Source organism: Polyodon spathula, chromosome 2 (genome assembly GCF_017654505.1).
Source record: "Polyodon spathula isolate WHYD16114869_AA chromosome 2, ASM1765450v1, whole genome shotgun sequence".
In the NCBI taxonomy this organism is placed as follows: Eukaryota; Metazoa; Chordata; class Actinopteri; order Acipenseriformes; family Polyodontidae; genus Polyodon; species Polyodon spathula.
The window spans coordinates 7,975,561-7,990,098 of NC_054535.1; the positions used below are offsets into that span (position 1 = coordinate 7,975,561).

Below are 14,538 nucleotides of genomic sequence, written 5' to 3' on the forward strand. Positions count from 1 at the left end.
AGTAACATAAATTTAACACAACATTTATCTTCACAGGTAAGCAATGCAGTATGTTAGAAGGTAACTGTTGGAACATAAATGTTGCTGTTAAGGCTCTGACAGTGTTACACTGTTTATGCTCCTTCATACAACACTTAGTCCTTCAAGAGGACTACCATACAGTAAAAGTACATCCATTAGACTTTTCTACGCACAACTAGAAGGGTGGCGTACACCTGGTTCTGGATTATACATTTTACTGTATTTGGGATTTTATTTTTTTACATTTTAAAAGCATGTTTTTGTTGCCTGTGTTATGTAGGCCTACACGTGCACTCCACTCATTTTTCTGCTGTCTAAGTGGTTGCCATAGATTAGAATGTCTCAATGTTTGCATTTGAATGAAGCTTGCACATTTGCAGAACAGGAACAGTACCCTGTGCTAGTCTGACCCTCTCAAATAGCAGCACAGACATCACAAAAGAGAATTTTATTTTTCGTATAAAACAAAGTTAATGGAGGATTTCAATTAAACTATAGTAGTAAAAATAATAATAATTATAAAATAAAGATTAAGATTATTAAGCACCTAAATGCACACATCTGAAAGCGCTGTACAAACACAAAAACAGAGAACCATATATACATACAGCATATTAAGAGTATACATAATGTAAAAGTAAATTGCACAAATCAAAAACCAAATCATGATAAATGCCTGAACGTAAAAAGTGTGTCTTTAACTGTTTTTTAAAGCATCAGTGGTCTTAGCATCCCTGATAGATTGAGGAAGATCATTCCAAAGTTTGGGCGCATAGCGGCAAAAAGCCCTCTTGCCCATGGAGCAAAGCTTAGTTTTGGGTATTGCCAGTAAATCTGAGGATGAAGAATGCAGATTATGTATGGGTGTGTAACGTGTAAGCAATTCAGCAATGTGACATGGAGCTAAACTATATAGGTTAACAATAGTATTTTAAATCAGTCCTGCTGTCAACCGGCAACCAGTGCAAAGAAGCAAGAACTGGTATAATATGGGCAATGATTTTAGTGCCAGTTAAAATGCGAGCAGCGGACTTCTGATTATAGTATAGTCTGCTAACAGCAGCCTTGGAGACACATGCAAACAACGCGTTGCATTAATCAAGCCATTTGCTTGAAAATGTTGATGGTGGTCAGCTGTAGAAGTGCTTAGTAGTAGCATATTAAGAAAATCCAAAAAGTATTAACAAGGTTCCTTTTAAGGTCTTAAGCCCATCATACAGAACGAAACAAATTTCCAGATAAAATGTTTAGTTGTGTATGCTGGATTTTACAGTGTAGACCAGGATTCTACTTTGAGAAACATTTAAACATTTTGCCTTTAGCCAATCAAGAGAGACTCTGTGAGCATGTATCTTTGGTCATGTGATTATGCAAGATGGTGACTTGTACAAAAGATGACGGTTTGGAATCCTTCTTCAAGCAGTGGTTTGATTTGTGTATGCTGAAGCATTGTAGTGTCATTTCTGGTTATTCGTGGTCCTACAAGCCTCAGCATTTCCTCAAGTGCCTGGATATACAAACAAAATTGCGATATCTTAAGTGTAGCTCATTTAAAGATTATGGTACAGTCTTCTTACAATTTAGGATTCACTCCTTTGTGCACACGGCTCTTCCTGTGCTTTCTGTGCCTTTTACAAAATGCAATTATAAGTGCAGCACCACACAATGCAATAAGGCTTTCCTCCATGTTGGGAACGTGCAGCAGGAATGATCACATGCTGCTTGAAAAAGTTTCCCGACGACGGAGACGTTTCCTTGTGTATGCAGGGCAGGATACTCGTAACACATTATCATTTATTTTCAATATACAGTTAATTTACTAAGATCATATTTATACACTCCAAAAATGTATTTAATGACAAGTTTTTTTGTTTTAGTAGTTGCATAATTTGTTAAATACTGGTGCTAATTGAAACACAGTGGTGTGCTGGTCTAACAAGTTGTCCAATGTAATGGTATAGCTGCTGTTTTAACCTTAATCTTAATTGCAAGTAATGTTATTTGTAGCTTTTGTCTTGTTTTTTGGTTTTGTTTATGTACTGCCTTTATTTTTTAACACACTAATGCAATAGAGTGTGTAAAAAAAAAAAAAAACTTAAAGCACACCTAATATATGAATATTTGTATTTTTTTAAATAGGTATATGACTGATGGTATGTTGCTTCGAGAAGCGATGAATGATCCGCTTCTGGAACGTTATGGTGTTATCATCCTTGACGAAGCCCACGAGCGTACACTAGCCACAGACATTTTAATGGGAGTCTTGAAAGAAGTGGTTAGACAAAGATCGGATTTAAAGGTAATTGTCTTTTTGAGCAAAAAAAAGAAAAAAAAAAAAAAAAAAAAAAAAAACTTTTAGTGACAGGCGTAGCGCTATTTCAGTGTGTATTCTGATTATAACTTGTAGCTGGTGTTTTTAAAAAATGTAAGGGATTTTTTAGGACAAATAGTGTGCAAGTAGCATTGCATTGAATATGCCAGCTGCACAAACAGCTATTGAGAAAATAAAATCTATAGCAGATTGCTTTGGAACATCAGGTAAATTATTCCCTGGTCAGCTTATTTAAAGCAAGCAGCCTGTTTTATGGAGTCGGGTCACGGACCTCATAAACCAGATGGATAATACGTGATTGTTGTGAGGAGTGTATCCCAGGTGACAAATGCGTTCTCTGTTGTTCTCTGGATATAATACTGGTCTCTTCCACTTCTGTCTGCAAACTTATTGTGTGTTTATAGGGCTAAACTGGTAGACACTTATTATGTGAAGACAAAGACTTCAGGAAATGTGATAGTCACTCTAGCTCTGAAACAATGATGTCACAAGCAATAGCTGTGGTTCAGTTTAGCTGACACAGTGGCTTTTTCCAAATGTTTTCATTTCATTACCTCTCTACAATATTGACAGGAAGCTGTTATTTCCCTTAAATTCGCAAAATATTAAAATCTGTTCCAGGGACAGAGTCTTGTTTTTTGTGCTGTATGGATTAACTGACTATTACAATGACAGCACTGCACAACAGGCACTTCATTAATAGCAAAATTGTGTTCTTTTCTGAATGTGTAGGTTATTGTCATGAGCGCCACATTGGATGCTGGGAAATTCCAAGTCTACTTTGATAATTGTCCGCTGTTAACAATTCCTGGTCGCACACACCCTGTGGAGATCTTTTATACCCCAGAACCAGAGAGAGACTACTTGGAAGCAGCTATCCGAACAGTAATACAAATCCACATGTGTGAAGAGGAGGAAGGAGACGTCTTGCTATTTCTTACAGGTCAAGAGGTATGCATGGAGGGCTACATTAGTAACTACAGAAGCCACATTATGAAAACCACTGCTTTTTAAAGATCTTTTTTTTTTTCACTTAATGTTTCTAAATAATTGATTCAAGTTTGTTTCCGCTGTAAGGTCAACCTTTTAATGTTTTTTTCCCCACTTTTTAAAATTATTTTTTATTTGTACAGATTTTCGCATGCCCACTTAGTAGATTAATTTGAACAATAATAGTAATAATTGGAGTGCTTTAGTCTGAGGTTGCTTTTTTAGTTTTGCCAAATGCTAACTGGAAATTTATTCAATCGAGACTGTGCTGTGGAAAATGTGGACCATGCAACACTTCTGAATTGAGATCACTAGTAACACAATTTTTGTTCCTGGGTAGTAAGTGTTATTTCCTGATTGCTTATGCCTCAAAAGTATAGAAATGGCTATTATTCCCCACAAACTTTGATTTTGTGACCAGGACAGTGATATTTTGAAATATCACTATTTCCAATGGGAAAATCGGCAAATGTGTGTCTTTTCGTTCACATAAAGTCAGAAAAAAACAACATATGAATCCAAATTAACATGTATTTATACTAAAGTAATACAAAAATGACTACAAAAGATTTAGAAGTGAGTAGTTTTTCGAGATTTATGATTATACTGTAAATTACAGTTTAATCGTAAAGCTCGAAAAACTACTAACTTCTAAATCTTTTGTCATTTTTGTATTACTTTAGTATAAATACATGTTAATTTGGATTTATATGTTTGTTTTCTGACCTTATGTGAACGAAAAGACACATTTGCCCGTTTTTTCTCATTGGAAATAGCTGAATTTCAAAATATCACTGTCCTGGTCACAAAAGCAAAGTTTGTGGGGAATAATAGCCATTTTCTATACTTTTGAGGCATAAGCAATTAGGAAATAACACTTGCTACCCAGGAACAAAAAAAAAATTAAAATTTTTACACGGTGGATTTAATGTTTATTTGAAGAAATGTTTTGCAACCTTAAACAAGAAAATAGCTTTGTTTTTCATTGGCTAAATTGTGGAAAGCATTGTTCAAGCGTTTCACAAAGTTCTGATCTACATTTGCACTTGAATTGCACTACTTCCAATGTCACTTATGTGGCCTTGATTATGATAATGGAATACAAGGCATTAAAATGGTTTCAGCAATTCAGATTGTACCTTGCGCTTGGCTTCCCTGGAACATTCCCTTCTGAAGTCAGTGCCAAGTAATTTATCTATTTTGTCACATGATACTCTATTAATTATGCTTTTAGCAAATCTCAACAGATGGTGGTGCTGCAGCACAGCTTTTTAACAAGGATTATGGCATTGACTGGCTGTTTTAAAGATACTGGAAGAATATTCATAGACTAGCCTACTTTTCTTTGTTTGCTAGCCTTTCAATCTTGGATCAGAATATCGTGGATTAGTACTTGTTTGCATTTTATTTTATTTCTACTGAATGTGCTGTACATTTAAACTAGGATCCAGTACAGTCACAATGTTAAATACTGAACAATCTTGTGCTTTAAAAAAAAAAAAAAAAAAACAAACAAACAAACCAAAAAAACATTTTTACTGTCATTGTTTTAAATGTTTATCTGTTATATTGTGCAGGTCTTGTATAGTTTAAATCAAAGTGGCCAATGTTGGCTATTCCAATTCTTTCTTTGTTCCAACCGTGTTCTAAATTGAACCAATTAAACCACCTTCCAGACTGTGAAGTAGTTAATTATATCATTTTACCTGTTAAACCTGGAGTGGAATAACCCTTCCAGGACTGTGATTGGACACGCCTGGTCTAAACTTGTGGTAGTCAATAATAATGCTGTGAGATCTGCAGTTATTTAATTGTTTTTAATTCGCCTTGACATAGCAAAAAGTTGTATTTGATTTATACAAGTTGTATCCATTAGACTATTAAACACTGCTGAATTTAGAAGTACTAAAGGAAGTTTACAGTAAACGCAAACGATTTGATTAGAAGCATTACAAAAATATTTAAAGATGAAAAAAATTCAATAATACTTTAAGAACATTAACAATTTTTACATTGGTTGAAGTCTTTTTAAACAGAAATCCACAGGCTTATCAACAGTAAGACAAAATGTTACGTTTGATCGCATTAGTGTCGTGACATTAGTTTTAATTGGGTTGTCAAAAATCTTACACGTTTTATTTTAGATTTGGAAGTCTGAAAAGGTTGCAAGTGCAATTTAGTATTCTTGGGTAGGAGATCTTTGTTTAAGCAAAATAGTTATAGCTGCATTATTTATTATTATTATTATTATGTAGCAGGCGCCTTTTATCCTTGTGTAAACTTGCATCAGCTGCAGTCACTTACAACAATGTCTCACCCGAAAGACCGAGCACAAGGAGGTTAAGTGACTTGCTCAGGGTCACAGTGAGTCAGTGGCTGAGCCGGAATTTGAACCGGGGACCTTCTGGTTACAAGCCCTTTTCATTAACTACCAGACCACACAGCCTCCTCTACGTGATTGCAATGTGGCTTTTTAATATGGATGCACTTTTAAAATTGAATTAATGGACACATTTTATTTTAAGGGTACATGGGTTATACTATTGAATACTTGATTCTAAGCCTTTTAAGCCACGGATTGGATTTGTGAAAATGTTCATGCACATACAGGAAAACCATTTGAAATAGAATCAGAATTATAAACAAGTAAAGTTTTACTGTTGACATTCCAAGTAAGTTTTGTGAATCCCAGCTTGGACATTGATCAACACGAAACCCAAGTTTGAAAGAACAAATCTGACATTTTGTCAAGCAAATTAAGGTTATTTCTGAGTTAATTGGGGCCACACAGCGTTACTTTGTAATTACCTTATTTGCATTTAAGTAGATATTTGTGATTTCTCAAAAGTAATTGGTTTGCAAAACTGCTTTTAGCAATAGGAACAGCTTTATCCAACAATGCAAATGGCCTTAACGCTTAAAGGCCCTGCAAGATGGAAATTATTTTTAAGTAGCTTAGACGCTGGCAAAAATTTGATTTTGTTCTGGAAAACTAGAATGCACTAAATTCGTTCCCTTGAAGATTGATAATCTCTCTGACTTGATGCAAACCTTATTATTTAATATTTTCCTCCTTTTTTTCATAAACAGAGTAACTTGAGAAATAGTTGCTTTAACTTTGTTACAGGCACAGCTATTTTTTTAATTATAGATGCAGCATTTGACAACCAAAGAACCCCAGAGAGAATTCATCCAAGCAAATGTCAGCTTTAATTTAATTCCTGAGCAAGATGTGCTGGATATTCACGTAGAACTTTTCAAGTCGTACAAAACTTTACACCGTGCATCCATTATGCGAATTGCCGTTGTATTCCTGTAGATGAAACTGTGCATGTAATGTAGCAGCTGACTGTTTATGCTGACTGTGGTTTGACTGTGCCTATTGCTAACATTTAATTGTATGAATCATGTTTCAGGAAATTGATGAAGCCTGTAAACGGATAAAACGAGAAATAGACGACTTGGGACCTGAGGTTGGAGACATTAAAATCATCCCTCTCTATTCCACCCTACCACCTCAGCAGCAGCAACGAATCTTTGAACCTCCCCCTCCAAAAAAAGCAAGCGGCGCAATTGGCAGAAAGGTATGTGCTGTTGCTGCTCGGTGCAGTGGTTACCACCTTACCTGCTAGTTCAAAGATGCGTTAAAGCTGTGGTGCAGGACTGACTCACTGCATGTGCTGCTTTTGTCAGTTTTGTTGAAGTATTCATTTCCCAAGTTCTTAAACATGTATACTGCTCACTCACACAGAAACCCTCCCTTTGAAATCCAAGGGTAAGCAATGAGAAAATAGCTAGTCACAATCTTTAAATGCTGAATGAACAGGATTTAGCAGCTCTGAAGGATTGTTGAAAGGAAAGGTTGGTTTGAAACGTGTGTGTTGTGTTTTATGTATTTATTTTGTGTTCGAGTCTAGACCAAAATGCCAGGAGATTTACAAGTATGTGCTTTGTAGTCCTGTTTTTTTCCCCCCCAACTGTTAAGCATTCAGGGTCAATTGCAGCAGAGTTAGAAACTGAGCAAAATGAGTTTTGATTACAGCCTTCTAATGAGTGTAGAAAAGGGGCTAATGATGTGGTTTATTGTATGTACTAAGTTTGTTTACACAATTCCTTTTTTTATGGTTTCATATGCTATTGTCTGTATAATGTCCATTGTATTTGCCCTTAATAGCATTGTCTTGAACTAATAGCTGTCATTTTAATGTCCAAAGTATGAATATTCTGTAGAACACTTTTTGCAGGACAGTCCACACAATTTGCGCTCTTTCAAATGAATCCCATTATGCTTTGCATAGAGCTTTATGGTTTAAAGCTTAAGCAGTGACATTTTATATTTCTGATGAGGCTTTTTGGGACCCTATCATTATTCTTAGGAATGGTGTGTGGTTATTTTGATGAAACAGTCCCCCCAATCAAAATGTATTTAACCATCTGCTTAAATTAAAGCAAAGATATATTTTAATGAAACCACACAATTTGTTCCATTCCTTGTTATTTAGGCAAAGATCTTTTGCTAACAATATTCAAATACTTGGCAGTCAAACTACCAAGAGGAACACAAGGATCACAAATAAAAGTATGCATTTTAAGATGTAACAGAACTGTTCTAATATTACACAGTGATCGCATGGCAGCAGTAAGAACAATATTATTAAAGCACATTAAAATAGTGTTTTACTGTGCAAAATTACCATAGAAACCTTTAGAAGAGTTGCTGTGTTAAATGAGAAGTTTAAAACCTATATGTGTGTGCTTTGTATCCTGGCTGATCTCTGAAACATCACAGGACTAACTTAATGAATCTTTTATGACGTCAAGGATCTGGTTTAGTGCGCTGCAGTCAGCACCAAACGTGATCTGATTTTAATTGCAAATCCCGAAGAGCTAATCGGCTCTTACTACACTGTAATTGGGGTCATCAATGGTACTAACGCTGGTCCGATCAAGTGCTCTTGCTCCTCCTTTGGGCACATCAAGTGGACTAAATTAGACACGCTGCAGTGACGCACTTGGTTTGTTGAGCCTGAATCGGCTCTAACCTAGCATAATTTAATTGTGCTACCACGATAGATACAGCTTCTTTAATAATGGAGAGGATTTATCAGTGTGCACGTCTCTAAAGAGTTATGTGAAAAATACAGTGAACAAGGGGTGGGGCTTGGCAGGAGATACAGTACTGATTGTCCTTTTGTGATTCAGTGCCTTTTAAACCTGAGGGGGGGGGGGGGGGGGGGGTATTTTAAACAGCGTGTGTGAAAATAAATTGGACCTGACGTGCCTGACAAGCGCTGAATAGCTGGACTGCAAAGGGTTAAACATACTCCAATGATATAGCAGCAGTCAGACCAAGTGACCTAAGCAGACTGACTTATTGTGGTCATACACATTCCTGTGATTCGCCAGGCCAAGATCATTATGCCTCTAGTGATACTTTGTTTCTTTTTCCAAAAATGCTCTAGTTGTTCTGCTTTTGATGACTAAACAGAACATTTTTATTTTTACCATCATGGTATCCAGGGAGAGAATTGTAGCAGACAGCAAGAAGGATGAACTCAATGCATTATTGCTTAAGAGGCTTGATTGATATCTGGTTCATTACAATGAATTAGTAAACAGTGTGACATTAATTATGTACTAAACAGATCTCACATGACAACTGTAGCCAGTGGATTTTAGAGTAAAAAGTATTCTGCTCCAAATTTTATACTTTTTCTATACAGGATGCCTGTTGTATACACTGAGAATGGCTGGTGGTTTAACTGGGACACCTGGGCTAAGTGCACACAGAATGTTATCCAAATTCTTAGCAATGTAGCGTGAAAATGGTTGTCCAGTAACTTATTGGCTTATAGCTGGTGGGAATGCCAACCCTTAAGCGTGCATCTCACGCTGATGGAAATTTCATGGCAAGGTCAAACCATGGTGCTTTAACTTACATAAATAATATAGCCAGATTTAAGTGCATGCAACTGAGAAGTTCTTGAAGTTTTATGAATTGATTAGGTCACTACTTCGATGCCAATACTGTAGACTGTCGTGTATCACTAGTTTTTAAATGAGTTTTATGAAGCAGAACAAGAATGATTCTGAAGTTCAGATCAAGATTTAATATGTATGTTTGTGTGCTCTGGGCTGACCCTGGTCCAAAAGTGCAATAGAATGCATTGGGAAGGAAATCATGTCAGGTGCAACATGTGTAAATTTATGAGTTTGAACCATTATTAAATACCAAGGCTTTATTTTTTACTTTCTTTAGCAGTCCCTTTTATTGTTTTTTTCTTTAGCTGCAGCTGGGCTTATAGTCGGTTTAAGTTTTCACAACTAGATTGCAGTAAACATTTTTTTTTTTTTTAAATTGTAGTCTTGTGCAGCACTTGAGTGCAAAAGTTTACCACCAAGCACAATGTTTTAGACTGCGTGTGTGTTTATTTAATTTGTTTTGTTATACAATCTTCTGCTTGCTGCTCGCCTGACTATTTCAGCAGCATATTTCTCTGACCCCCCCCCCCCCATTTGTTCTAAATGCTGACAGAAAAACCCATAGGGTGAAGTGACTCATTTGATTCCTGTGCTAAGATTCAGCTGTCATTTCTCATGGAGAGATTTGCTACATGGGATAATTGTAATAGGAAGAGATTGAAATTCAGAGGCACATTGCAGAAGTGGCAGTGTTTGGTTTTTTTTGTGTATTTAAATCCAGATGCCCCCCTCCCCCCTCATTTCTGAGAAACGTTTGTTTACAGGGTCACAAAATGTGGACTAAGAGATTTTTCTCGTTTTGAATAAACATTACATTTAAGATGTGATCCAATGTAAACCTTGGGAACAATGTAAAATGTTCTGTGCAAATCAACAGTAATGATCATTGAATTTGAGTGTATTCTACAGGGATGGAAATGAGGCTCCCATTCTATAGAGGTTTGATCCATTCCTAATTTTCCTATGAGTTTTAATGAAATTCGCATGAGATTGCATTAACACCTAGAATGGGTGAAACTGCTATGTGATAGGAGTCATTTCCATCCCTGGTTTAAGCATCTAAGTAAGATTTTAGCTTGTGTGAATTTGTAAAACCATCATTTTGACTTTCCTGGGAACTGGAACTCTAGCAACACCCTTCACTTTCACCAGTGACTAAGATGGTCACCACTTTTATGTCGGGTGATTTTTTTTTTTTTTTTTTTTTTTGCTTTGTTTGATAGACCTTCCACTTCATGATCTTGGCATCATACTACTTTGCGTGATTCACTCAGTAAAGTCTGATCGTGGGTATCGTACAAGATAAAAAGTAACCCTCTAATGCCAGTTAATTTTAGAAAGCTGCAACAGCCACTGTCACAGCTTCATGTCTCAGAAACCTGGTACTGGTAACTTCACACTTGCAGTGTTATAAATCCTACATTGATCTCTTAACCTAATGTGGCAGCCTTTTATAGAGGTCATTTGACAATTTATTTTCTGTATAGACAAGATACTTAGTGTCACGTAGTGTTTGATATGAATTAGCATTAGTTATTGAGTGCATTGGATTGTGGGGATATACAGTACAGGAGCGTCGCTGTGCATCCATCTATGTCCCACTTACATTTTTTCATGTATCTTGATAACAAGACTCTTGTTATTCCACTTGATATAAATCAGTAATTGAATATTCTTTACCATGATACTAGTAATTTCTTCTACACTTTTTTGCCACACTGTGGCTGTAATTCTGAAATGGCAACCATGGCAGGGGATGTATTTTACTGACTAGTTTGAAGTTCCATTGTCTTGCCAAGTAAGATCAACCCTTTCACTGCCATGCTTTTGATAGGCTCTCTTAATAGGAGGTGCACTGCTGTATTCTTTGATTCTCTCAATAAAGTTTCATTACAAGTGGCATCCAGTAGAAATTAGCCACATTGCTTCAATATGTAGATACTTTAACACCCCCCCCCAGGGATTTTCTACAACAGGAATTTTTGAGAAACAAACATGAAGTAATTATTTAAAGTAATAGTCAGTTTTCTGTATTTTCCCTCTCTGGTGAAATACATGCACACATTTGTTATGCAGAACCAGTTATACAGCAGACATTTGAAACAAGTAAGGTTCAAGCATATTTTCTAGGTAATGCCTGTTTCTTTTTTATGCACATCTTTGGTTGTTTTTACAGGTTGTTGTTTCAACAAATATTGCTGAAACGTCCCTGACGATTGATGGTGTTGTGTTTGTAATTGACCCTGGATTTGCAAAACAAAAGGTAAGCCCTTTCTCCTTTTAATACTCACTTTTAGTTTTCTCTGTGTGCTTTGGGCCAGGAGGTAAATAACCACTGACAAATGTTCAGTCCTTTGCATAACTGGCAGTTTATCAAAACAAGGATTACGCAGTCATGCCCTGTGTTTGCCAACAAAGCAGTAGATACAGATTTATAGCTATAGGGGATTATTCTGACCTCTTACAACCCCCCCCCCCCCCCCCTTTAATATGGTCATGTACAATTTCTTTGTGTGGCTTGTCTCATGCTTATTTTATGGTGTGTTTCACAGGTGTACAATCCTCGAATTCGTGTGGAGTCCTTGCTGGTGACTGCTATAAGCAAGGCTTCTGCTCAGCAGAGAGCTGGTCGTGCCGGCAGAACCCGACCAGGGAAATGTTTCAGGCTGTATACAGAAAAGGCCTATAAAACCGAAATGCAGGTAAATGGGTTTGACTAGTTGACAGTGTTTTTGTTGAAGCACTAAAAAATCCCCCCCCCCCCCCCCCCACTTTCAAGTTCTCTTATGGCTATGCTTTTTGTGTGTCGTCCTCAAATGGACTCCTTTTGATAAATCAGCACCCAGAACAGGCCTTGACGCACAGTTTTTGGAAAATATTTGTACTACTTGCTGACTGGTGGTTTTGGTAGTATTTTATTTGTTTAATCTTAGGGAGGATAGCAGGCCACTATAGGTCTGGTGGCCTCGCTGTGGAACATTGCACAGTGGTCAGATCTTAAATAACATTCAAATCACAGCTTCTGTATGAAGCCTAGTTTCAAACATGTCATTAAAATAGAGTAATTATTAGCACGTCACTTTTTTTTCTCTGTCTTAACAGGACAACACGTATCCTGAGATTTTGAGGTCGAATTTGGGCTCTGTTGTGTTGCAACTAAAGAAACTTGGTATAGATGACTTGGTGCATTTTGATTTCATGGACCCGCCAGGTAATGTTCGCTTTTCTGTGTACCTTTTTCTTTAGTTTGCAAGTTTTACAGGGTGTAAGGGTTCATCCAAAATTAATTGATCAATTACAGCAAGTATACACAGTGAGCTTCCCCTACAGTAACCAATAAACATTTATTATTCCAACAATTTTTATCCCCATGTAATTGTATGGTGCTGTTTTTCTGTACCATTTGCCATTCAAATGATCACTCACGATATACACTGATACTGCTAAACACATTTCATCAGAAACTTCAAGGGGGCTCCCGAGTGGCGCATCCAGTAAAGTTGCTCCGTGTGGAGTGCAGGCTGCGCCCTATAGTCTGGCGATCTCAGGTTCGAATACAGGCTATATCACTGCCGACCGTGACCGACTGTGACCTGGGGTCCCTGGGGGGGCGGTGCACAATTAGCTGAGTGCCGCCCGGGTAGGGAGGGCTTAAGTCGACAGGGGTAGCCTCAGTTAACCGTGCACCATCGACCCCTGTGGCCGATAGGGCGCCTGCAATTCTGCAGTGGAGCCATCAGATCTGTGTAGTCCTCCGGCACTATAGGTCTGGTGGCTTCGCTGTGGATTCGCAGTGCGAAGATTGGCAGGAGCACGTTTTGGAGGACGTGTGTTCCAGCCTCCGTTTCCCAAACCAGGATACAAATAACAATTGGCCATTCTCAATTGCGGAAAAAACTGGGGTAACCCTAACCCTCACACAGGATCTTTTTTCTCAACCAGAAAGTAAAAGATCATGAACTGCAACAATTGACACCTGGTGGCTATAATACTTTTGCAGGAAGGCACGTGAATATTTCAAGCTATGTAAAAATGTATTTTTTGATAGAAAAGTGTGATTCCCTCGATCACCACCCCCCATTGCACACTTTGTATGCTTTCAGAAATGTCTAGTTTTGGACAGCCCCTAAACCAAACTCGCACAGTGGCAGTTAGTATTGTAGTAAAGTCTACAGATGCAACAATTAGTGCTTGTCCAGAGGCAGCAGAAGAGCCATGTTATGTCTTGGGAATACACGTCTTAAAGAATTCAGCTGTGTTGCCATGTACAAGTCCCAAATATCTGATTGACAGCTGTTTGTTTACTTTTAACAACAAGCTTCCAGTTTTACAAAGTCAAAGGCCAGTAATTGCATTCTGGAAAATCATTTTACCAACCACTCAAAACTAATTAATTAAATGAAAAAAAAATCTAATTTTAAATTTGCAGTGTATACTTGTGTTGAACCATTCAACCACTGAATGAAAGATTAGACACTTTTTTTAGTTCATTTCATATTGCAAGCAGTTTTGCTTACCAAAGTGATCTTAATGATGCGTTGCCTTTCAGCTCCTGAAACTCTGATGAGAGCCCTGGAACTACTGAATTATCTTGCTGCCCTGAATGATGACGGTGATCTGACTGAGTTGGGATCCATGATGGCAGAGTTTCCATTGGATCCACAGCTAGCCAAGATGGTTATTGCCAGCTGTGAATTTAATTGTTCCAATGAGATTCTGTCAATTACAGCAATGTTGTCAGGTAATCGCAGGGGGAAGAAATAAGCAAGCAAATCAAATTTATGCACAGCATGGTAGAGATTTTTTTCCCACCCTTTTTAAAAAAAAAAAAAAAAAAAAAAAAAAAAGGCCACAGTTTGACAGTGGACAAGCCTTATCTAACATTACAGTTGCTTGATGTTTAGAAGTGTGGCAAAAAGAACTGGTTGTGTCAGTTAATATTTGTCACTGACAAAATGCATGTCTTTGCTGAATTAATGAGTTTATAGTATGCACAGCTAGAATTTGCTGCTGCAGTAATCGAACTTCATTCTGCCAAAGCAGAATGCTGTTCATGGAGATGAAAGCAGATGTCTTTCAAGAAAAACAAGAATGTATTAGCTGTTTCTGTGCTGGGTGTGTTTATAATCAGCATATAGGAGAGCTGACTTCTAAGTTCATTTCCAAGACAGCAATATACTAAGAGAATGCATTTTACCAAACAGATACATGTT

The 14,538-nt window shown here is 37.3% G+C and overlaps 1 protein-coding gene across 1 annotated transcript in view; it reads left to right on the forward strand.

Moving 5' to 3' along the window:
* The window catches only part of LOC121329757 (pre-mRNA-splicing factor ATP-dependent RNA helicase DHX15), a 36,348-nt gene that overhangs the window by 6,485 nt on the left and 15,325 nt on the right, over positions 1-14,538 (forward strand). The window contains exons 4-10 of the mRNA XM_041275513.1: positions 2,161-2,320; positions 3,086-3,304; positions 6,760-6,927; positions 11,502-11,588; positions 11,878-12,027; positions 12,428-12,536; positions 13,875-14,066. Coding sequence (XP_041131447.1) covers positions 2,161-2,320; positions 3,086-3,304; positions 6,760-6,927; positions 11,502-11,588; positions 11,878-12,027; positions 12,428-12,536; positions 13,875-14,066 — 1,085 coding nt within the window. The remainder of the gene's footprint in view (positions 1-2,160; positions 2,321-3,085; positions 3,305-6,759; positions 6,928-11,501; positions 11,589-11,877; positions 12,028-12,427; positions 12,537-13,874; positions 14,067-14,538) is intronic.